Consider the following 22520-nt stretch of genomic DNA (forward strand, 5'->3'; position numbering starts at 1 on the left):
CATGTCTGACTCAAAGTACTTTAGACCAACTTTCTCTTACACCCTCTGTGCACGCAAACAAATATGCTTTATTTCAAAAGCAGCATTTATACAAAAAATTACTTTACATTCTTTATGTAGAAAATCAACAAAATAAGAGAGTGAATTATAACTAGATTAAAAGAAATAAAGAAAATGACATCCAGTAAATAAAAAAATAAAATAAAATAAAATAACCACCCTTACATCAAACAATACAGTGATGAACTGTAAATCTGACATGGATAAATACTTCAGTCCAAGCTTATTTATTCATATGACTTTATTTTCCTCCTAATATTGCTGTAGTCCATTAAATCATCTGCATTTTTACCACTGACATTATTTTCAACCCATTGTTTAGAGCAAACAGGCCTGTTTCTACTGTAAAACACGCTCAGTGGATTTCTAGCAGATCCATTTCCTTTTTGAAACTTTGAAACAAAAATCAGGAAAATCTCTCTATTTTTTTTTTTAATTTTTGACAGAAAATGGAAAAATTGAATTTTATTGTCAAAAATGGGGTCCATTGTTTCAATTGTTATTTTGTTTTCTTGTTTAATAAAATATTTGAGGAAAAGGACCCAGTGGGAAAGGTGAACATTTCAAAATAAAAGCCCTCATGTCCTATAATTTTAAGTCCGTAATGCCTGAAAACATAAATAATAGCCAGAAAATTCTAATATTTTGGAACTGAAATGTTCTTTTAACCTTCTACTGAAATTTTAAAAGTCCAAATTTCCATTAAAAGTTAACATTTATATTTTTAGTATCTCATTTTATTCATTGGGTGTTTTTGGTAACTGTTAATCCACTTTAGGGCATTTTCATCAGTTTTCAGATTGTATTCATGAGTTTTTTTGAGTAATTTATTGAGCATATTGATTAGATAGAAGTATCATAAAAGTATGTATCAAATATGCAACAACAGGCATTAAGGGGTTAAGCCTATATAGCCACTGAGTTTTACAGTATAACCATAGCTCTGTAATGTGTTTAAATCATGCCAGTGCTAAAAGTACTGGGAGTTACTGGGCTATATCAATATGGACTATGAAATGTTAAACTTTCCCAGTGGGTCTATGATTTCTTTTCCTCAAGAATTTCAGTAAAACCAGAAAAAATAACGGAATGGGAAACAAAAATAAGAGAACGTCTCTTTTTCCTTTTTTTTTTTTCTTTTCCATTTTCTGTCAGTAATGGGAAAACGTAATAACGAGAGCTCCTCCTGATTTTTCAAACAGGAAATACATTCAGGGGCGTAGCAAGGGGGGGGGGGACTATTACCCAGGTCGTCAGTAAGGAGGGGTACCTGAGGATCCTGCAATGAAAAGTGTGATTTTATTTATTTTTTCTTAATAATTAACGGCATTATTAGATCAAAAGTGACTAAATGAATCGGGGTCAACAGACTGAAATTTGTATGAAATAGAGTAAAATAAATACTGGGGGGGGGCTCTATTCCTCCCTTAAAAATGTACAAGTGGTATAGTCCAGCGCTGCAAAATAATGCAGGTAAATTCAGTTTAACCTTAGTAAAATTATTGCTCATAAATGGGAAAATTGTGTTTCAAAAATACAAAAATTCATATGTATTTGTAAAAAAAAAATGTAGTATTCTTTCTGGGGGCCCAAGATCCCTAGCTACGCCCCTGCACTGACTGGCTATGTAGGCTAAAATTTAACATGTATGCTTTTATTTTGAAACGTCCAACTTCCCATGATTTCCTTTTACCCAATTATTTCATTAAAATAGGAACTCAAAATTACAGAACTGGAAAGAAAAAAAATTGGGACAATTTTTTTTGAATTTTTTTTTCTCATTCCATTTTTGAGACTGGAACAAAAGCAGGAAAACAGCTGAGAAAAAAACAGAAAAAAGAGTTGTTTTAAACGCTCAGCATGTGTCAAACTCTGCCAACACCAGCAGTGCTGACTCACTCCTGTTTGACAACACCAGGAGGAAATTGCAGAACTTTTCTGATGAAAGTGTGACATTTTCAGACTTTTGTCATCTCCTTTTCATTGCTGGTGCTTTTTGTGTCATTATTAGTGATGCTCATTCTGTTGGTTGGCTCCTCGTCGATGAATTTGAGAATGTTACGCAAAGAGCGGTTCATGCTGTCTTTAAAGCCTCGGGCCAGACACACGTAGAGAAGGGGGTTGAGGCAGCTGTTGAAATAAGCCAGACACAGTGCTAAAACGTGCGCCAGGTACAGTTTGGGACTGTGTGGGGAATTTCGAGGGGTCATCAATGCAAGAAAGTCCAAGATGTGGAGAGGAAGCCAGCACAGGAAGAAGCTGAGCACCACGGCGATGATGACCTTCAGGGTGTGCTTGGAACGGCTCCGCCCTCTTGTGAGACCGCTGTCTGCTCTGCTGTACACCGCCATGTGGCAGATAATAATCACCAGGAAGGGGAGGAAGAATCCCACTATGAAGCGGTAGGAGGTGACGATCCAGGCGCTGAGTTTGGTGTACTGGGTCAGGCACTCGCGCTTTTCTTCCCCTGCTTCGATCTCCTTGGCGTAGACGAACTGTGGGATGCTGCCTATGAGTGCCAAGCACCAGACGGCTACACAGCCAACCGCAGCCATCGCAGGTCGCCTCTTGTTTTGACACCAGACAGGTCTACTGACCAGCAACCAGCGGTCCAGACTGATCAGAACCAGCTGCAGGATGCTGCTGAACATGACGAGGTAAAACACACCTTTGACCAAAGTGCAGGCCAGCGGGCCGAAGGGCCAGTGGTCATCATGAGCCAGAGGGACCATAAGCAGAGGGATGGAGAGGCAGCAGAGGAGATCCGCCAGCGCCAAGTTGAGAAACCAGAGAGAAGTGACGGAGCGTTGCATGCAGAAGCCCGTCACCCACACCACCAGAGCGTTTCCAGGGACCCCCAGGAGCACCACAGTGCCGTAGAAGACCAGAGCCACGATCTGGATGGGTTGAATCTTTGGTGAGAGAGTTCCAGGAAGCTCATATGTGAAATTTAAGTCGGTCAAGTTATAGTCAGCCATAGGATCAAAATCTGGATATTCCTCCATGGTTGGTCTCAGCTGTAGAGGAAAGGATATCCCGCAGACAGTTTGAATGAATCCTGAGAGTTGATTCTAACTTTAACATGTAATGAAATGATCCCACCTCAGTCATATACGTCACTATAAACCCTTAAGACTTCTGGAAGATTCTAACAACAAAACATTAAAAACTTACATTTGTATTTTGCTTTGAATTCAACTTACAGATTCAGAAGCTGATGTTGCTCTGACGATGTTATCAGGAAGCTGTGGAGCTGTTCAGCTTTAAGGGTTGTTTTATACTCCCAGTACCCACACACACACCCACACACACACACGCACACGCACACCCTCAAACATGCATGCTTGCACAATATCCGCAGTGAGCCAAAGTTTTAAAGAAAAAAAAACTGAGTTTGAATCTCTAGATATTTATCAAAAAGTGTATTCAGGAAAAATATTTCATGTTTTCTCCAAACTGTAAAGTTATGAGGCTTTTGAGAGGCCTTTTTAAGTGTTGATTTAAATTTTTAAAATGCTCTGGAAAAAGGGGACAGTATTATGCACTCATAAAAAGGTGGCTGAGGAGTGCAGACTCTTAGATATTAAAAAAAAGTCAGACTCATATTTTTGTTTTGTGTTTCAACCTGTAAAGTCTTCACCAGGGCGTAAAAACCAGAGACTGTTCACCAGGCAGCAGCCACAGCCTTGAAATCTGTGAACTGGTTTTTATGTCCTGATGAAGACTTTGTAAGCTGAAAGGGTTAGCCCATTTATTAAAGGCTTTTTACAAAACTGTGTGCCTTAGTGTTTTTTCTGTTCATGTCTTTTTTCACTCTCTAGCAAAATAAATTATTATGCATCCATTCATGTGATTTAGTTTGATGAGTACACTAAAGTTAGCTGACCTGCTAACTCTGCCATTCACTAGGTGCACATGAGCAGAATCATACACGTCCATTTTAAACTACAGAACTTTTGTAGCTAGCAGTGGGAGGCAACTGTGGCAAAACCAAGCCTCCTCCTTTCCAACATGAAGCTAAAAGGATATTTCTAATTAGAGAACGACTCACTTTAAATCATTGATTTCAGCTTTCCTGAATACACTTTGGGGTGTGTTCCAGTCTTAATTTTGGCAGCTATGTTTAATTTAAGTCTTAGTTTTAGTCTTTAGATGAAATGTCTTTAAGTTTTAGTCATATTTTAGTCATTTCTATCGTTTTAAGTTTTAGTCTAGTTTGAGTCAACGAAAACTCAAAAACATTTTAGTCTAGTTTTAGTCGACAAAAACTCAAAAACATTTTAGTCTAGTTTTAGTCGACAAAAACTCAAAAACATTTTAGTCTAGTTTTAGTCGACAAAAAATCAAAAACATTTTAGTCTAGTTTTAGTCGACAAAAACTCAAAAACATTTTAGTCTAGTTTTAGTCGACAAAAAATCAAAAACATTTTAGTCTAGTTTTAGTCGACAAAAACTCAAAAACATTTTAGTCTAGTTTTAGTCCACGAAAACTCAAAAACATTTTAGTCTAGTTTTAGTCAACGAAACTCAAAAACATTTTAGTCTAGTTTTAGTCCACGAAAACTCAAAAACATTTTAGTCTAGTTTTAGTCAACGAAACTCAAAAACATTTTAGTCTAGTTTTAGTCGACAAAAACTCAAAAACATTTTAGTCTAGTTTTAGTCAACGAAAACTCAAAAACATTTTAATCTAGTTTTAGTCAACGAAAACTCAAAAACATTTTAGTCTAGTTTTAGTCATTTTGATCAACACTAAACTTAGTTTTGTCAGTTTATACATCACAGATCTGTTTTTGTTAGTTTTTGTCTTGTTGTTGTCATGGAAAAAAGGCTGTTAATGAACATTTTTAGTCGTAGTTTTAGTCGATGACATTAACACTGGTTTGAAGACCCATTTGGAAATTGGATGCCGTGTGCTCTGCAGAAGTACTGCGGTTCTGTTCTTGTACTTCTGCTGCACGGTCAGACTCTCAGGACTTCCCCTTTCTAACAAATATCAGCAAATTTGAAAGACATCATTAAAAAATACCTGGGGAGTATAAACACCTGAAAGTCTGCAGATTTTAAAGCAATAGTTTGTTACAAAAATGTGAAAAATTAGAGTTAAAACTGCTTAAACCCTCATCGGCCAAAAGCTATTTCATAGGGACAAAATACTTTATTGTCAAACTTTATAATCAATAAATAGTGATGCAATAATTTCTCATTCACAAATCAGCCTGCACACAAAGGTCTGGTACAGCTACAGTTCTTGGTAGTGTCTACATCTGTGCCAATGAAAGCAACTAGAGCTGCCTCCCCTTTATTTCTTTAACATGCACTTCAGCAAACTTGATGAACAACCCCTGTCCAACAAAGATGACAGAAAATAATCAGGAAAAAACAATCAGCTCCTCAAAATGCTGATGACAACGATTCCAGCAGGAGTCATCATGAGTCATTCTCATAAACTAGGACTCACGTATGATTACCTCAGAGATTCGGACTAGTCACATTTCCACGAGTGCTCTGTTACAGTGATTCAGACTCAGAGAGGAGCTAACACATTTATAACAATTTGGTAGAAAATATTCTTGCAGTTTGGTCAAGATGATCATCTATGAGGAAGATGTTGACTAAATTAAACTCTTCTATCAGTAGAGAAACAAACAAACTACGGATTGTTGCTGACAGGAAGTTCTTACTTAGTTCTTTGGTGTGACAAAGCCCATAAAATTAGGAAATTAAAAACAGAACTGAAACATGAAGTTGCAGTATGAGCAAAATTTTCCCAAAAGATTCAAAATGACAGCCACATGAGCAAGCCGACTCTGGTGTGTGTTGTTATGATCCATGTGTGACCAGGACTGCCCCAGCAGTGTATGTCAGAGTCACAGTGTTGGACATCTAAACCACGTTCGTGCTTTCCTCACTATTTAAACTGTGTCTTAGTCTCTCAGAGTGTTTCTTCACTGGCATAATGTCTGGATGTTTCCTCGTAGAATGGTCAGAGGTGGAGTCAGTTGAGGGCTGGAGCGCTGCTTGGTGGAAGTGTGGGGGTGTCATCTCTAAATGCATCTGACTGAAGGTCTGCAGAAAGAAAGATACCACACTCTTAATCTCTAAATGCATCTGACTGAAGGTCTGCAGAAAGAAAGATACCACACTCTTACTCAATGTGAGAACACAACCTGACTTTAAAGAGAACACATTCCTCACTGACTGTGGGCCATAATCAGGTGAGATATCCTGCAAAGCATAAGTCATGCATCATCAGCATATTGAAAATTGAAGGGACTCTGATGCTTCAGCTGTAAAATCACTCTCCTTTGGAGCCCCAAAAGGGGGACACTGAAAACAGGATTTTCATCACTGTTTTGAGGGTGTTCCCAGAAACTTCACTGCATTCAGCAGCCACTGGGAAAACTGTTTTTTTCCAGAGAGGGACCTGGGTGCATCCGAGGACCTCCACTTCACTCTGGAAGTCAGACGAGCACCGCCGTATCTCGTCTTCTAATACCAGAAGTCACTTGAAGTGAATGTCTTCTTTGTTGTTTTCTTCGTGCATCACCGCCATGTTAACATTGGCAAGTTCACATAAGGAAATGTAAGTAGACAAAAATCTGTGACTTTTCAGACTAACAAGCACAGATGTAACATTAATTTTACTACGTTGATTTATGATCCAAATTCAAGTATCACTTTGCACAGACATTATATGGGACAGGAGTTTAGCTGGCCGGACGTTGACGTCGCCGCCATGTTGCCAGAGGCAAGTCCACTACATCATTCCAAACCAGTCGACAAGGACTGTGCAAGTTTTCGGAATAAAAAGCTCAAACAACAAGATTACATGGATTAGTATGAATCATTTAATAAATGATCCATACAACAATAATAAGTGATGGTGAAATATAAGTATAAATAAGTCATAAATCATTTTTTGTGCAGACGGTCCATTTTGGCGGAAGTGGTCCGGCACAATTAACACTGAACCGGAAGTACTACATATACGCGTGAAAAAGGCCTTGTTGTGCAAGTTAACGGAATAAAAAGGTCAAACATGAGATTATTATATATTAAAAATAAAAAAATATCTCTACATATATAAAACTGTATTATATGTGAAATTATTCTATTTTAAATGGCGGAGTACATCTTTAATTTAACTGAGAAAATACAAGAAAGCGGATTCTGCTTTTATATTTCACTATCGGTTATTATTTTAACGTGGATCATTTGTTATAAATGATTCATTAAAATCCATGTAAGCTCATCATTTGATCTTTTTAATTCCAAAAACTTGCACAGTCCTTGTTTATTGTCTTGAATGACGTAGCGGCTTGCCTCTGGCAACATGGCGGCGACGTCGACGTCCAGCCAGTTAATCTCCCCTCGCATATTATATCTGTGCTCAGTGATACGTGAATGTGGATGATAAATGGATTCATCAAAATAAATGTAACGTTATCTCTGTGCTTGTTAACCCAAAAACTTGCACATTTTTCATCTACTTGTATTTCCTTACTTGGGGGACGCGTCTATTATTATGGCGGTGACACACGGAGAAAACAACGAAGACGTTCAGTTCAAGTGACTTCCGGAATTAGAAGACAAGATATGGCGGCGATTTTCCAACTTCTGTTGTGAAGTGGAGGCCCTCGGATGCATCCAGGTACTCGTTTTCCTTTAGCACAGTCCGAGTTTGAATCAAAGTCGCGTTCTAACGTGTGTTGATCATTCAACAGCTGAGCTGCTCGCTTTGGCATCAAGACTGAAACTCAACAGCAGAATGGAGAACAAAGATGCATGAAAGCTAACGTCAGAACCATTCCACCAAATATTGATTTCTAAGCTGAAACATTTCTACTCCATATAAAAAGTATCCTTAAAACACTGTTAAAATGGACATGGACTTGGTTTTTGTTACATTAATCACAGTGTTGGGGGTGAGGCATTACAAAGTCATTGATTAGAGTAATCAGATTACTTTGTTGTTGTAACAACGCGTTAGTTTTAATAAAAGGTAATTAAATTACAGTTCATTAAATTTCCAGTACATTTACAATTTACATTATTTATCATACGTTGTATAAAGAGCATTCTGGAATTTTATAACTGTACTGTATAACTATACTGTAAAACACAACGGATGGCTCTTGTTTTGACATGGAGGCTTTTATTTTGAAATGCTCACCTTTCCCAATGGGTCACATGATTTCCTTTCCTAAAGAATTCCATTACATGAAGAAAACAAAATAATGGAATTTAAAAAAAAAAAATTGTACCTTGTTTTTCAAAATGTTATTAAAATTTGCATTTTTGTGACCAAAATGAAAAAAAAAATGGAAAAAGGTTTGTTTTTTAAGGGTTAGCGTTAAAAATGAAAAAAACTGAATAAGGAGACGTTGTCCCGTTTTTTCAGTCTGGTTGCAACCAGGAAATGGATCTGCCCCAAGATGCACCGACCAGTTATCCCCATTATGATGGATTTTTGGATAAAAGAGACAACAGCATCGCGGTGAGACGGTTTAAAGCTCGGTTTGTTTTCATTGACGCAGCCATGTGCTGCTATTACACACAGCTTTAGAGGGATTCTGTCTGCTTGTTGTCAGATTGTGAGCATGTTAACGCTCATCACTTTAGTTTCCTACCCTTTAGAGCCCTGAAGGACAAAAATGTCCACTTCTAAAAAACTTCACAGATTCATATTTTTCTGCTTTTTTGCATAAATCTCTTAAACATCTTCAGCTGTGCTAAAAACTACCAAACATTCAATCATTTTGAGGATTTCAACCCTTTAAATGTCAGTTTGATTACTTAAAGTCAATGTTGTTTTAATTAAAATGTTCATGATTATCCAAAATACTGACTCTGATGCATTTTTAGTTTTTCAGGAGCTTTTAAATTATAATTTACTACAGGACAAAAACGTCCACTTACATTAGAATCTGCACATCAGTTTTTATCTGTCATTTTAAGGAGTGGCCAAAAGTCCTCTAAGAGGTAGGTAAGGCAGTAATCTAATCTAAGCTAGTCTAAAAACCAAACACTGATTATTCACAGTCTGACAAGTAAAGCATCGGTTCTTTGTCTTATCCAGTTGTCTTTTTCTGAAATAAAAACACTTGGTTGAGAATATTTGATTTGGGAGTTGTAGAAAAATGTCAGACACAAACTTCTGTGTGTTAGAATGAGGCACAGCTGTGATAGAGGAGATTCTCATTCCAGACTGGTGTGTTCACACATGCACCACTAAAGCTCTCCTGACTGTTGTTTAGGTTTATTAAAGTACTTTATATGAGCTTGTCTGCATTCATGGTTTGTCTTAAAGGCAGCTGAGTTTAAGGCTTCATGTCTAAATTTAACTCACCAATGAGTGTCAAGCCCTGCTGTGGGTTCAGTAGAACTGTTGTTTCCTCTTCCTCTTCCTCTTCGCCCCAGTCTGCAATGTTTGCCGGGGGAATGCACTGCTCCAAGAACAGGTCCTCTTCATCCTCCTCCATGTCCATGTTCTCTGGAGGCCAGCGCAGCTCTCCACTCTCCACCTCGCTCAGCTCAGTGGGCTCGACAACGATGGAAGGCAGACGCTCCTTCTCGCTGTTGTGGTCGAGGCTGTTCAAGGCGGTCTCTGGGCCCAGATCAACCTCGACGGGGTCAGGGAAGATCTGAAGGGACATTGGGGAGAGCTGAGAAGTGAAGAGAAAAGGTGAAAGTGGAAGGATGTCCTGCCAACAACACTTCACTTTGACAATGTTTTTGCCTCTTTTATCCCATTTTTGCCCCTTTTCACCACTTTTCACCCATTTTTGTTGCTTTTTGACCATTTTTTCCACCTTTAACTTATTGTTATTGTACTTTAGGCGTTTTTTTGCTTCACTGCTCAGATTGTGGCTCTTGCAAAGGTATTTTTCAATAGTTTGGCTCTTTGGTTGAGCAATGCTGCTGTGAGCCATTTCTCCACCATCTTTAACACAATCTCACACACCCTCAGCCCTTAGACTCAAGAGGCTACTCTGTCAATAAGGCACTGTTCAATTATTGTGTTAACTAAATTCTATATTTTGAGCAATGATTTCACATTATTCACAAATCAGATATTGCACTCTTCAGCTTTTATGCTATTTTCAGCTATTTCTATGCCTTTTCAGCCATTGAATGCAATTTTCAGCTACTTTTAGGCTATTTTCAGCTATTCTTAAGCTATTTTCAGCTATTTTCAGCTATTCTTAAGCTATTTTCAGCTATTTTCAGGCTACTTTCAGCTATTCTTAAGCTATTTTCAGCTATTTTCAGCTATTCCTAAGCTATTTTCAGCTATTTTCAGGCTACTTTCAGCTATTTGTAGCTATTGAATGCCATTTTCAGCTACTTTTATGCCATTTTTTGCTATTTTATGCTACTGTTATGCTATTTTCAGCTATTTTCAGGCTACTTTCAGTTATTTGTAGCTATTGAATGCCATTTTCAGCTACTTTTATGCAATTTTTTGCTATTCTATGCTACTGTTATGCTATTTTCAGCTTTTTTTTTGTGCTTTTGGCTATTTTCAGCAGTTCTTCTCTAATTCAGCTCTCAGCATCCCCACGCAGTTTCAGCTGAAATTGCAATTTTGATCTACTTATTTTAATATAATCATAGGACGTTCACACATGACCTGAAAATGTTCATTTTCTTGGTGTTGTAAATTCAAACAGATGACAATTAAACGCTTAAACTACATGTCCAGACTTAAACAAACCTGGAATGGTAATCTTTGCTCCTTCCTCTGCATGTCCTCACAGACTGGATAGTGGCCACTCATCTCCTCCATTTCTCTGCAGAGGAAACTAAAGCCATTAAGTCATTATTACACACAAAGGCTGTGAAGAAATATGTGTGGAAATGTTTCTCTGATCTGGAATGTTCTCTGTAATTTATGTTTTGAAATAGAAATCTTTAAAGCGTTTATAAAATAGTCACTAACAGCATAATAGGGTATAGCAGAGAGAACAGTCTACACTCTTTGTAAAGTGTCTTGAGATAAATCTTAAACAGCGGCGGATGCACCGCCCAGGTTGTCAGGTCACTAACCACAGAGAAAGAATCCGCCACACACCGAGGTAGACTTAAACTTTATTATGAGTGAACAACGCGTTTCACCTCTAGCTTCTTCAGGTTCCCCCAGCCCCTGAGATCTTCAGATAAGTTCTGGTTATGAATTGACACTATACATCAGTGACTGATTGACTGAGTTATAAATAAAATCTATTTAAAATGTAGAAATTTGGGAACTTTTAGCAATCATAAAATCATCAGATATGACTGTAACTTCAGAGAAAATTGATAGACCTTTTGTGCTGCTGTAAGTTGAAGAGATGTACTATATTGCCAAAAGTATTCGCTCACCTGCCTTGACTCACATATGAACTTCAGTGACATCCCATTCTTAATCCAGAGGGTTTAATCTGACGTGGGTCCACCCTTTGCAGCTAGAACAGTTTCAACTCTTCTGGGAAGGCTTTCCACAAGGTTTAGGAGTGTGTTTATGGGAATTTTTGACCATTCTTCCAGAAGCACATTTGTGAGGTCACACATCGATGTTGGACCAGAAGGCCTGGCTCTCAGTCTCCGCTCTAATTCATCCCAAAGGTGTTCTATGGGGTTGAGGTCAGGACTCTGTGCAGGCCAGTAAGTTGATCCACACCAAACTCTCTCCTCCATGTCTTTATGGACCTTGCTTTGTGCACTGGTGCACAGTCATGTTGGAACAGGAAGGGGCCATCCCCAAACTGTTCCCACAAAGTTGGGAGCATGGAATTGTCCAGAATCTCTTGGTATGCTGAAGCATTCAGAGTGCCTTTGACTGGAACTAAGGGGCCAAGCCCAGCTCCTGAAGAACAAGCCCACACCATAATCCCCCCCTCCACCAAACTTTACACTTGGCACAATCCAGTCAGACAAGTACCGTTCTCCTGGCAACCACCAAACCCAGACTGGTCCATCAGATTGCCAGATGGAGAAGCATGATTGGTCACTCCAGAGAAGGCGTCTCCACTGCTCTAGAGTCCAGTGGCGGCGTGCTTTACACCACTGCATCCACGCTTTGCATTGACCTTGGTGATGTATGGCTTGGATGCAGCTGTTACCATGGAAACCCATTCCATGAAGCTCTCTACCACTGTTCTTGAGCTAATCTGAAGGCCACATGAAGTTTGGAGGTCTGTAGCCATTGACTCTGCAGAAAGTTGGCGACCTCTGTGCACTATGACCTCAGCATCCTCTGACCCCGCTCCGTCATTTTACGTGGCCTACCACTTGGTGGCTGAGTTGCTGTGGTTCCCAATGGCTTCCACTTTGTTCTAATACCACTGACAGTTGACTGTGGAATATTTAGGAGCCAGGAAATTTCACCACTGGACTTGTTGCCCAGGTGGCATCCTATCACAGTACCACGCTGGAATTCACTGAGCTCCTGAGAGCGAGCCATTCTTTCACTAATGTTTGTAGAAACAGTCTGCATGCCTAGGTGATGATTTTATACACCTGTGGACATGGAAGTGAATGGAACACCTGATTTACATTGTTTGGATGGGTGAGTGAATACTTTTGGCAATGTAGTGTATGTTATAATGCCTTAAATCAAATGTAAACAGACAGATGACAGAGGAGGTCTCTGTTGGAGGAAATGTGGAGAATCTATCACATGTTCTGAAACTGCTCAGTAATTACAACTTACTAATAAAGAAGAGGAAACACAAGAAATTAGAAAGATCTGTGGGGTTGAAATTAATTGTTTTTTATCTTGGGAGCATTACTGCTCAGTTTTCAGCACAGGTTAGATACCTGATCATGATATTACTTGCAGAATAAAGCAGTAAGATAAAGGTAACCACAGCCCATAACCCCAACAAAGGCTGACAGAGTTTAAAACAATGGAAGGACATTTTTACAATATTGGAAAAAATGGATCGTGTTTGAGACTCTGAAAGGTGATTAATGGATTATAAACTTATAATCCTTTTATTACCTCCGTTTGTTACCCTTTTAAATGATGCCACATTTGTAAGGATCATGCATTTGTGGGATGAGCAGCAGAGCTGAGTATGTGGGTTGCACCCATGAAAAATGTGCCAAATCTTCTCAGCCAATGCCAAACAGCTGATTCTGACATTGACTCTTGTTTGGCGTTTGGTGGATTGTCCACAGATATGAGGGCGATTTCAAAGATTTTTTCGTTTTTAATCCTCTGAACTAGATGACTCAGCCAGACTGTCAGATCACTGGAGACCACACACCTGCCGACCTGCCAGCGACCTCGGTGATCACATGACTTCAGAAAAAAAAGAAATAAACACAGATGTCTGTCGATTCCGTCTTGCTGTCTCTCCACAACAGGCTGTCCTGGGATTCGTTAGAGATGAAGCAACAATCCTAAACAAGGGAAAGACTCAGGATGAAATCCTGGCTGGAATTAAGTTAAAGCTGTGTTTGTGAGCAGTGAAAGTACGTATGATCTGGCTGTGACTCTACCCCATCTGCTCGCTCTCATTGGTTGTTGCGGGTACGTCGTCAGAGGTGCTATGACCTAGAATCATAAATTTCAAATATGTTGGATATTTATGATTCAGGATTTTGGAGACTATGACACGTTTTGGTGCAGTAAAACAATCGTGTTGACACCACACACGATAGGCAAACAGTCGTTTGCCACGAGGCTCCTCTCAGGAAACGCCCCCGCGATCGTTGAGGGAGGCAAATCTTGCCCCAAATTGGGCTTAAAATCCTGAAGTGTGTGACCGGCCTAAAGCGCCAGTTTTATCAGAACTTGACGACATTTCTTCATTAAAAGAAGAACAAAACAGCAGTGAGTTGTTTCCTTTTCAAAAACCACAAAAGTCGTGTACTGACATGTCTACAGTTGCCATGGTTACCATTATGCTGTTCTATATGGAGTTTGCTCTTCCATAGCGGCTACGTCACACTTTTTGTCACTCTGATTGGCCCGTGAAGATGTGACAGACAGAGCGTTCAACCAATCACCCTCTGAGTTCCCTTCAAAGGTTCTGTCCTTTCCCAAACGCCGTCTATGAGAGGTTTACCAGATGGATGTGTGAAACAAATCCGTCTGGCGTGTCGGGTTATAAAAATGCATGAATAGAAATAAAGTATAGAAAAATGACAGACTTGAAAAGCAGAACTGAAAACTTCAAAGTACATTTGACAGGTTGAGGAGAGAGGATTAGGGACAAAAGTTTGTTGTATTTCATGCGTCACATGTAAGAAATAAAATCAGAATATCTGTATCGTTCATGGTCTAGAACAGTGGTTCCCAACCTGGGGTCCGGGGACCCCTGAATTTTTCTCTTCTGACATAGTCAAACTTGGATGTTAATATTTACAAAACATCATTATTAGCAACATAATGTACAACGGTGTATGAGGGCCAACCTGAGAGATTAAAATATGAGGAGAATCTGTCGATCTCTGGTCAAAAAGGTCAAAGTTTGTGTGGAAAAAAATCCTATTTTCTGGGATTATAAACTCTTAAATTTACTAGAGTTCAGAGTTTCAAAAATCAGGAATTTACAGATATCAGACTGTATAAACTCTTAAATTTTTGACATTAGGAACTCAAAAATTTCAAGTTTTTTTTAAATCATAATTTTAAAGTAAAGTAAAAAATCAAATCATCACCTACTGGTGCTCGATCTTCCAAACTCTGTCTGATATTTTCAAAAAAGTAGTTCCCCTGATCCAATGCTTGCTGTGTTCGGCATAGTTGGAGAAAAGAACAAGAGTCTTTCAGGAGCCAATCTCAGAATAACAAAACTTGTAACCTTGTTAGCACGCAGGCTGATACTTCTCCCAGCATACACCTGGTTGGATCCACTGGGTGAGGGATGTGATGCAGCACCTTAAGCTTGAAAAACTCAGGTTTACATTGAATGACTCTGATAAATTTGAGAAAACATGGAAACCATTTGTGGAGTACATTAAAACCAAGCTCAGTACCCCACAGAGCTGAGTGAATGGAACAGTCATAATTAATAACTTACTGTTGCCTCGTCACTTCATGTAATTTTCAGTTTTTGTTTTTTTGTTGTTTTTGTTAAGTTGATGTAACAGCTGCCTACAATGTTTTAGTTTGTCAAGTTGTGTAAGTCACTTTCACTTTTGGTTTGTTGTGTTTTTATGTCCTCTGTAAAGAAAAAACAATAAAAATATGTTTAAAAAAAAATCAAATCATGAAACCAAAGTGATCACTGTGGTCAGATTTTGACTTTTGCGCTTTATAAGCTCAAAAATTCGAATCCAGGGTTTAGACACATTTGCTGTTTACAAAGTCATGTAAATGTTTTTTTTTCTAATAAATTAACTTTTAAAACTTCAAAATTTTTCGCTTTTTTTCTTGAAATTAGTATTTCCTTTTTTCCTAGAGTGGCCCTGATACACAGTGGTGCTTTATTGCAGGTTAGACTTAGATCTTTAGTCCATTAGGCTGGTTATGTTGGGATTTTATCAATGAAAACAAACAGACATGATGTGGGTCAAAGGGGACGTAGCTTTCTCAGACGCCAGTAAGGGGGGCCCTAAGGAAAGACCGGTGGAGGAGGCCCCCCTTCTAGTCTAGTTCTAGACCTAGTTTGGCCAGAGTTAGAGTCAGGATTATCACACAGACATGTGTTAACATGCCATATACCTTTAAACAGACTGGTACAAAACTGCAAAAGAGGGTTTGATTTCATCCAGGTTCATACTCTCTGATATCTGTGCTTTTGCCTTCTTAACTCTTGCACAGAGCTGTGGGTCGTAAAAACCTTATCAAACCTGACATAATACATCTGTGAGGCTGGGTCAGCCAGGATGTGGACTCTATAGTCCAAAGTAAAGTAGTCACTTGTGTCAGTTAAATGCATGAGCCACAGCCAACGTCAATCTGTTTCTGGTCTCCAGAAAAGCCGACAGGGGATTAAGAAGGACTGAGGATCTGTCCGAATCCTCTTTTCATCCCTCTCTCCTGCTCCTGCTCTCTTTAAGTGACTGAGTCTGTCCTCACACTCTTAGTGGCCATGGTTTGTTCATCAGACTCCATCTATTGGCCTATATTTTTGCTTCCTGTTTAAACTTTCAGTGAAGTAGAGCTCTACTCTCCTCTTTTTCATTTTAGACGCTATGTAGGGTCATTTTTCTGACTTAGACAAGACTCTTCCCTGATAATGTGCTTAATGTTTGACGACAACATGGTGAAGGTTCACGGCATTCATTCTTTATTCTGACACAGATGCTGAGTAAAAGATCATAAATGCTCCCTTTGCCTTCAGGGTTTAAATAATCATACCTCAAAATCATAAATCTTGGGCCTGATTTTAGGATTTGTGAAAAATTACAGTTTTAACAACCAGCTCTCTAATCAGCAGAACAGACAACAGCTATGAACGCTTCTTCTAAAACCCTCTCAGAGCTCACGTGGCTGTTGTTCCTGAACTGTTCAGGGGTGTCAAACTCAGTCACAGAGGGGGCCGGTTCTGGATTCAGGTCTAACCTGAGGGCCTAACAGGGTCCACTTTAAACCAAACTGTCAACCTCATTTTCAATGGTAATAAACTATGGGGGAAATATAAGCACTGATGATAAATGACTCTGAGATTTAAAAAGTCAAAATGATGTTAAAAGGATCAAAATCTGAGATAAAAAGTCAAACTTATTAGTTCCAAAGGTCAAAACACAGAATTAGATGTTAAGATAATGCTTTTAAAAGGCAAAGATATTTAAGAAAGAAAGTCACATCCATGTTTTTAAGGCCAAAATATGACTTAAGATTTAAATGGGAACCTAAGAGGTCAAAATACCAGATAAAAAGTTAATTATGAATAGAAAAAGCCCAAATATTAGACAAAAGTCAAAATAATAAATTGACAGAGTGAAAAAACGTGAAAAAAAATCAAAATAAAAAATTGAAAAAGTCTATATAGAGATGTAAAAGGTCGAAATATGAGCTAAAAAGTCACAATAATAAATACAGAAGGTCAAAATATGGGCTAAAAAGTCACAATAATAAATGTAAAACGTCAAACTATGGGCTAAAAAGTCACAATAATAAATGTAAAAGGTCAAAATATGGGCTAAAAAGTCACAATAATAAATACAGAAGGTCAAAATATGGGCTAAAAAGTCACAATAATAAATGTAAAAGGTCAAACTATGGGCTTGAAAGACAAAACAATAAATGTAAAACGTCAAACTATGGGCTTGAAAGACAAAACAATAAATGTAAAACGTCAAACTATGGGCTTCAAAGACAAAATAATAAATGTAAAAGGTCAAAATATGGGCTAAAATGTCAGAATAATGAATGTAAAAGGTCAAAATATGGGCTAAAATGTCAAAATAATGAATGTAAAAGGTCAAAATAATGGCTAAAAAGTCACAATAATAAATGTAAAAGGTCAAAATATGGGCTAAAATGTCAGAATAATGAATGTAAAAGGTCAAAATATGGGCTAAAAAGTCAAAATAATGAATGTAAAAGGTCAAAATAATGGCTAAAAAGTCACAATAATAAATGTAAAAGTTCAAAATATTGGCTATAAAGTCACAATAATAAATGTAAAAGGTCAAAATATGGACTAAAATGTCAAAATAATAAATGTAAAAGGTCAAAATAATGGCTAAAAAGTCACAATAATAAATGTAAAAGGTCAAAATATGGGCTAAAATGTCAGAATAATGAATGTAAAAGGTCAAAATATGGGCTAAAAAGTCAAAATAATGAATGTAAAAGGTCAAAATAATGGCTAAAAAGTCACAATAATAAATGTAAAAGTTCAAAATATGGGCTATAAAGTCACAATAATAAATGTAAAAGGTCAAAATATGGACTAAAATGTCAAAATAATAAATGTAAAAGGTCAAAATATGGGCTAAAAAGTCACAATAATAAATGTAAAAGGTCAAAATATGGGCTAAAAAGTCATAATAATAAATGTAAAAGGTCAAAATATGGGCCAAAAAATTCACAATAATAAATGTAAAAGGTCAAACTATGGTCTAAAAAGTCACAATAATAAATGTAAAAGGTCAAAATATGGGCTAAAAAGTCACAATAATAAATGTAAAAGGTCAAACTATGGTCTAAAAAGTCACAATAATAAATGTAAAAGGTCAAACTATGGTCTAAAAAGTCACAATAATAAATGTAAAAGGTCAAAATATGGGCTAAAAAGTCACAATAATAAATGTAAAAGGTCAAAATATGGGCTAAAATGTCAGAATAATGAATGTAAGAGGTCAAAATATGGGCTAAAATGTCAGAATAATGAATGTAAAAGGTCAAAATATGGGCTAAAAAGTGATAATAATGAATGTAAAAGGTCAAAACATAAGATAGTTGTCTTAATAATAAAAGTCATTTTTGTGCTATGCAAAATTGAAAATATGAAATGAAAATAAAAGAATTTCCCCCATTTCATTTAATCTTATTATTTTTACTCTTTATATTTTTTACAGTTTTATGACTTTTTTGATATCATCGAGGTTAAGTTGACATTTTCATACAGGAGGAAGTCTGCAGAAATCATATTTTAGGGCCAGTTATAATAAGAAATTGATCTGATCTTGTGGGCCAAGTGTAGCTGCACCACGGGCCAGATTTGGCCCCCGGGCCTTGAGTTTGACACCCTTGGCTTAGGGAGTGTTTGTTTGAAACAGAATGCCATATATCCATACAGACATAGCTATAGAGTTCCTGCCAGCTGACCTTTGCGTGACCCCCCTTGTTTATGAACAAATGCTGGCTTAGCTAAAGGCTACTTTGCATTAGTGCTTATTAGCAAATGTTAGCATGCTAACACTGCTGCTTGGGTTCTAATCATGGTGGACGTTCCAGCTCATGTTAGCATGTTAGCATTGTCATCATTCTAGCCCGCTAAACTGACCCAGAATCACAGACTACCGTACCTTTGTTCTGTTACTCTGAGTAGATTCAGTGCTAGTACACCGCTGTGTATTTTTAAAGGCCTTCTGCAGGTAAATGTATTTATCAGATGGATCAAACTTTGAGGAAAAACAGTCAGCTTTAGTTCAGAGAGGCTAAGTGCCGCAAGCCTGGAGTGTTGGAGGTCAGGAGCCAAGCTTGACCTTACACTAAAGTCATCAAACCGTCTAAAAATGTCTGACATGTTTATAAAGAGCAGATGGATACGCCTGTTTCTGTGTTTCTCACTGGTGCCGTCTGAACCGTCTGGGCCTGTTTTAGAAAGTGACAGGACCAATCAGCATCAAGGGGCAGTACCTTTGGGTTAGGGTTACGACTCCCCTAACCCGGAGTCGTGACGTAAGCAAGCAGCAACAAGAGGCCGGTGCAGTTATGGAGGAAGAGATTAGCGTGGATGCTGCTAAAACGCCAGTTTGATCTGTCCCAGTTCTCCTGAGTTGAGGGTTTATCTCCCTGTTCTGAGATGTTCCTGGACCTCCCTTGGTATTGAGGGTTATCACTCAAAGAAAGATGGCGGCGAATGCGGGGAAGAAACGGAGCTACAAATGTAAGTTTCTTTGTTAATAGGGATCTAAAAATTACCAAAGCTACTCCAATATCTTAGTTTAATGTTGTTTCATGGATTATTTGCCTTTTTGGAGCGTAACATTTACTTTTATTTTTGCGATCGTAAGCCGGTAACCATGCCGTCGCGCACAAGCCTATGAAATGTTATTTTCTTAAGTTGTTTTAACAGGATACAGGCAGCGTGAAATGTCCGCGCTAGTGTGATCTACCGTATCTTATCTGGCAGCTACAGCTGGTGTTTGGCGTTCGCTAATTGCCGCGTTACACGGTGACTTTCAGCTGAACATGGCCGTGGTCGTGGCGTTCGCGGCTTGGTTTGGTTGAAAATAACACCTTCTTCTTCTTCTTACTCTAGCTGGACAGTTTGAGCACATTACTGCCCCCTACAGTCTACACAGAACAGCAGTGAGCTGTTTTCTTTTCATAACCACTAAAGTCGTGTACTGACATGTCTACAGTTGCCATGGTTACCGTCATGCAGTTCTCTATGGTGTTTACTCCTCGTAGCAGCTACGTCACGTGTTTTGTTGCCCGTAAAGATGTGACAGAACATTCATCCAATCACACTCTGAGTTTTTTCAAAGGCTCCGCCCTTTCCCAAACGCTGTCTATGAGAGGTTTACCAGATGGATGTGTGAAACCAATCCGTGCCAGGTTAGTTATAAAGCACGTTAAGGCTGAAGTCTGACACCAATGAAGACAGAGCGTTTAGATTGGTGGAGATAAACCCCGCCTTACCTTCGTATTGAACTGCTCTGATTGGACCTGGATTCAGTCTGACTCCCGTAACGTGACCGAGCTTAGGCTTCATGTCGGCATCATGGCCACGCTTCACTTCATTGTATAATATGACAAATGAAGAGGCGCTAAGCCAGTTTGCAGAGCCACTAAATCGAGGACGCCCTGTTCTTGTCTAAATAGGATCAGCTCTGGGAGGATGCTATCATTTTTGACCCACTTGTGAATGTGCACAGCCCTACAACTTCATTTCTGATAATATGCCGCGGACAACTGTGTCACGCTAAGCTGTTTGTGTGCCACCTGGGATGGAAACTTTCAGCAGCTACTATGATGAGGAAGCTTAACTCCCATGTAATCCTTCTCATATACACTCACTCTACACCTGCAGAGCCACAAGATTAAAACACATACCCAGTAATGGATTGTCAAGATGAAAAAGAGAATGGATGGACTTTCAGATCATTTTAATTTTCTTCAGTGCCCTGACAGGGCATGATTTTGGGCAACCTCTGTAAATCACTCCTCAACACTGGATCCCTGTGTGCACCCCTGGAAACCTTTAGTGATTTTAAGTGTCAATACAATATCCTTACATCCCCAAAATCCTTTCACTTATTTAGACTAAGAAAACGTGCAGATTTGGAGCACTTCTGAGGAAAACTTGGCCTGTTTTCTGTTATAATCCATGCATGAGTTGCTCAAAAGAGGACATCACAATTTAAATGTGTTTCTGGAGCCACAAGTAGCTTTTTTATGTCTTCACTTTAAATATTATTCCCACAGAAAACCTTAAAAAAGGGAAAACTTTTTTGCTCCTTTTTCACATTTTTTGCCATTTTTCATCCATTTAAGCTACCTTTTGTCATGAAACAACACTTTTTTCCTACTTTTTGCCCATTTTGACACTTTCTTTGCAACTTTTTACCCTTTTTTAATCCCATTTTTGCCCTTTTCAGTTTCTTCTCTCCATTTCTACTCATCTAATTTACCTTTTGCCATTAAATAACACTTTTTTCCTAGTTTTTACCCATTTTAGCCACTTCTTTTTGTCACTTTTCACCCATTTTTGCTACTTCTGACCCCTTTCCTCCCCATTTTTACCCATTATTGTTGCTTTTTGACCATTTTTGCCACTTTTGGACCATTTTTTGCAACCTGTAACTCTTTTTTGTCACTTTTCACCCATTTTTGCTACTTTCTGACCCCTTTCCTCCCCATTTTTACCCATTATTGCTGCTTTTTGACCATTTTTGCCACCTTTAACTTATTGTTATTGCTACCTTAAGCCATTTTTGCCACTTTTCACAGCTTAGATTGTGTCTCTTGCAAGGTATTTTTCAAGCATTGGGCTCTTTGGTGAGTTACACTGGTTTAAACTTTTGGTGTGACTACACTGGGATTAAGCCAGTGTCGATGAAAAGACCCTGAATGGCTCTTGTCCAGCACATTTCAGACTGGACCTTAGATGTTGGTTAGTGGCAGCCATGTTTCAGCCCACAGATCCTGCTGGTGTGATGACAGTTCACTTGAATCACAGATAATCACACAACCTTGCTGCACCTTACCCCTCACTTGCAGTCAGACAGTTGTCTTCTCCATGGTGGCACAGCTCCACAGCGGCGAAACCCGGCTCCTCCACAGTAAGAACAGGCGACACGAGACGGGGTGCAGGAGGAGGCGAGCACCCCCCCTCTGCAGAGCCCTCAGCCAGGCTTTTGGCCTCCAGGGCGTAGCCTGGAAGGGACAGATCCCACAGTCTCAGGAATCCCAGGAGCTGAGGAGAGGATCAGAGGCTCGGACGTGTACCCTGGCTCCCTTCGTAAGTTAGGCCAGCACCTGTCTCATTAGTCCAGGTCAGTAATGAGTCCGTCTGCTAGCCCAAAATTTGCATGCACTCCCTTCTCTCCTGCAACCAACTTCCTTCCTCATGTCTCTGTCAATATCCCCTCAGGTCCCACCCCGCCCCACTGCCAGGCTTTGGAGTGGAGCAGGATTAACGTCTCTTTCGATTACAGAGGCTAGATGGCTGACGTCAGTTGGGCTGGACGGTCCCCTCTGATGAGCTGGCACACCGGGCTTCTGCTGCATCCAAAAAGCCACATACAGAGAGCACACAGACGCACAAGGCCCTTCTGCTGGTGGAAGACAGGCTGCTCATAGAAAGATCGTTTACAAATGTGTGGATGGCTCAGCAATA

General features: G+C 39.0%; 2 protein-coding genes across 2 annotated transcripts; both read right to left on the reverse strand.

Moving 5' to 3' along the window:
* Nucleotides 1–1559: 1559 nt before the first annotated feature.
* Nucleotides 1560–3303, reverse strand: LOC121524238 (C5a anaphylatoxin chemotactic receptor 1). The gene is made up of 2 exons (XM_041809520.1): nt 3264–3303; nt 1560–3077 (listed from the first exon to the last, which is right to left on the reverse strand). The coding sequence occupies exon 2, from the start codon at nt 3063–3065 to the stop codon at nt 2019–2021; it is 1047 nt and encodes a 348-aa protein (XP_041665454.1). The 5' UTR covers nt 3066–3077; nt 3264–3303; the 3' UTR covers nt 1560–2018.
* Nucleotides 3304–6034: 2731 nt separating this feature from the next.
* Nucleotides 6035–22057, reverse strand: lbhl (LBH regulator of WNT signaling pathway, like; the record flags this gene model as incomplete). Its single annotated transcript, XM_041799206.1, has 4 exons — nt 6035–6129; nt 9413–9707; nt 10781–10856; nt 21889–22057. Coding segments are annotated over 4 exons (611 nt in total), but the record flags the coding sequence as incomplete, so codon positions are not given.
* Nucleotides 22058–22520: the final 463 nt, after the last annotated feature.

This window comes from Cheilinus undulatus, linkage group 2 (genome assembly GCF_018320785.1).
Source record: "Cheilinus undulatus linkage group 2, ASM1832078v1, whole genome shotgun sequence".
NCBI lineage: Eukaryota > Metazoa > Chordata > Actinopteri > Labriformes > Labridae > Cheilinus > Cheilinus undulatus.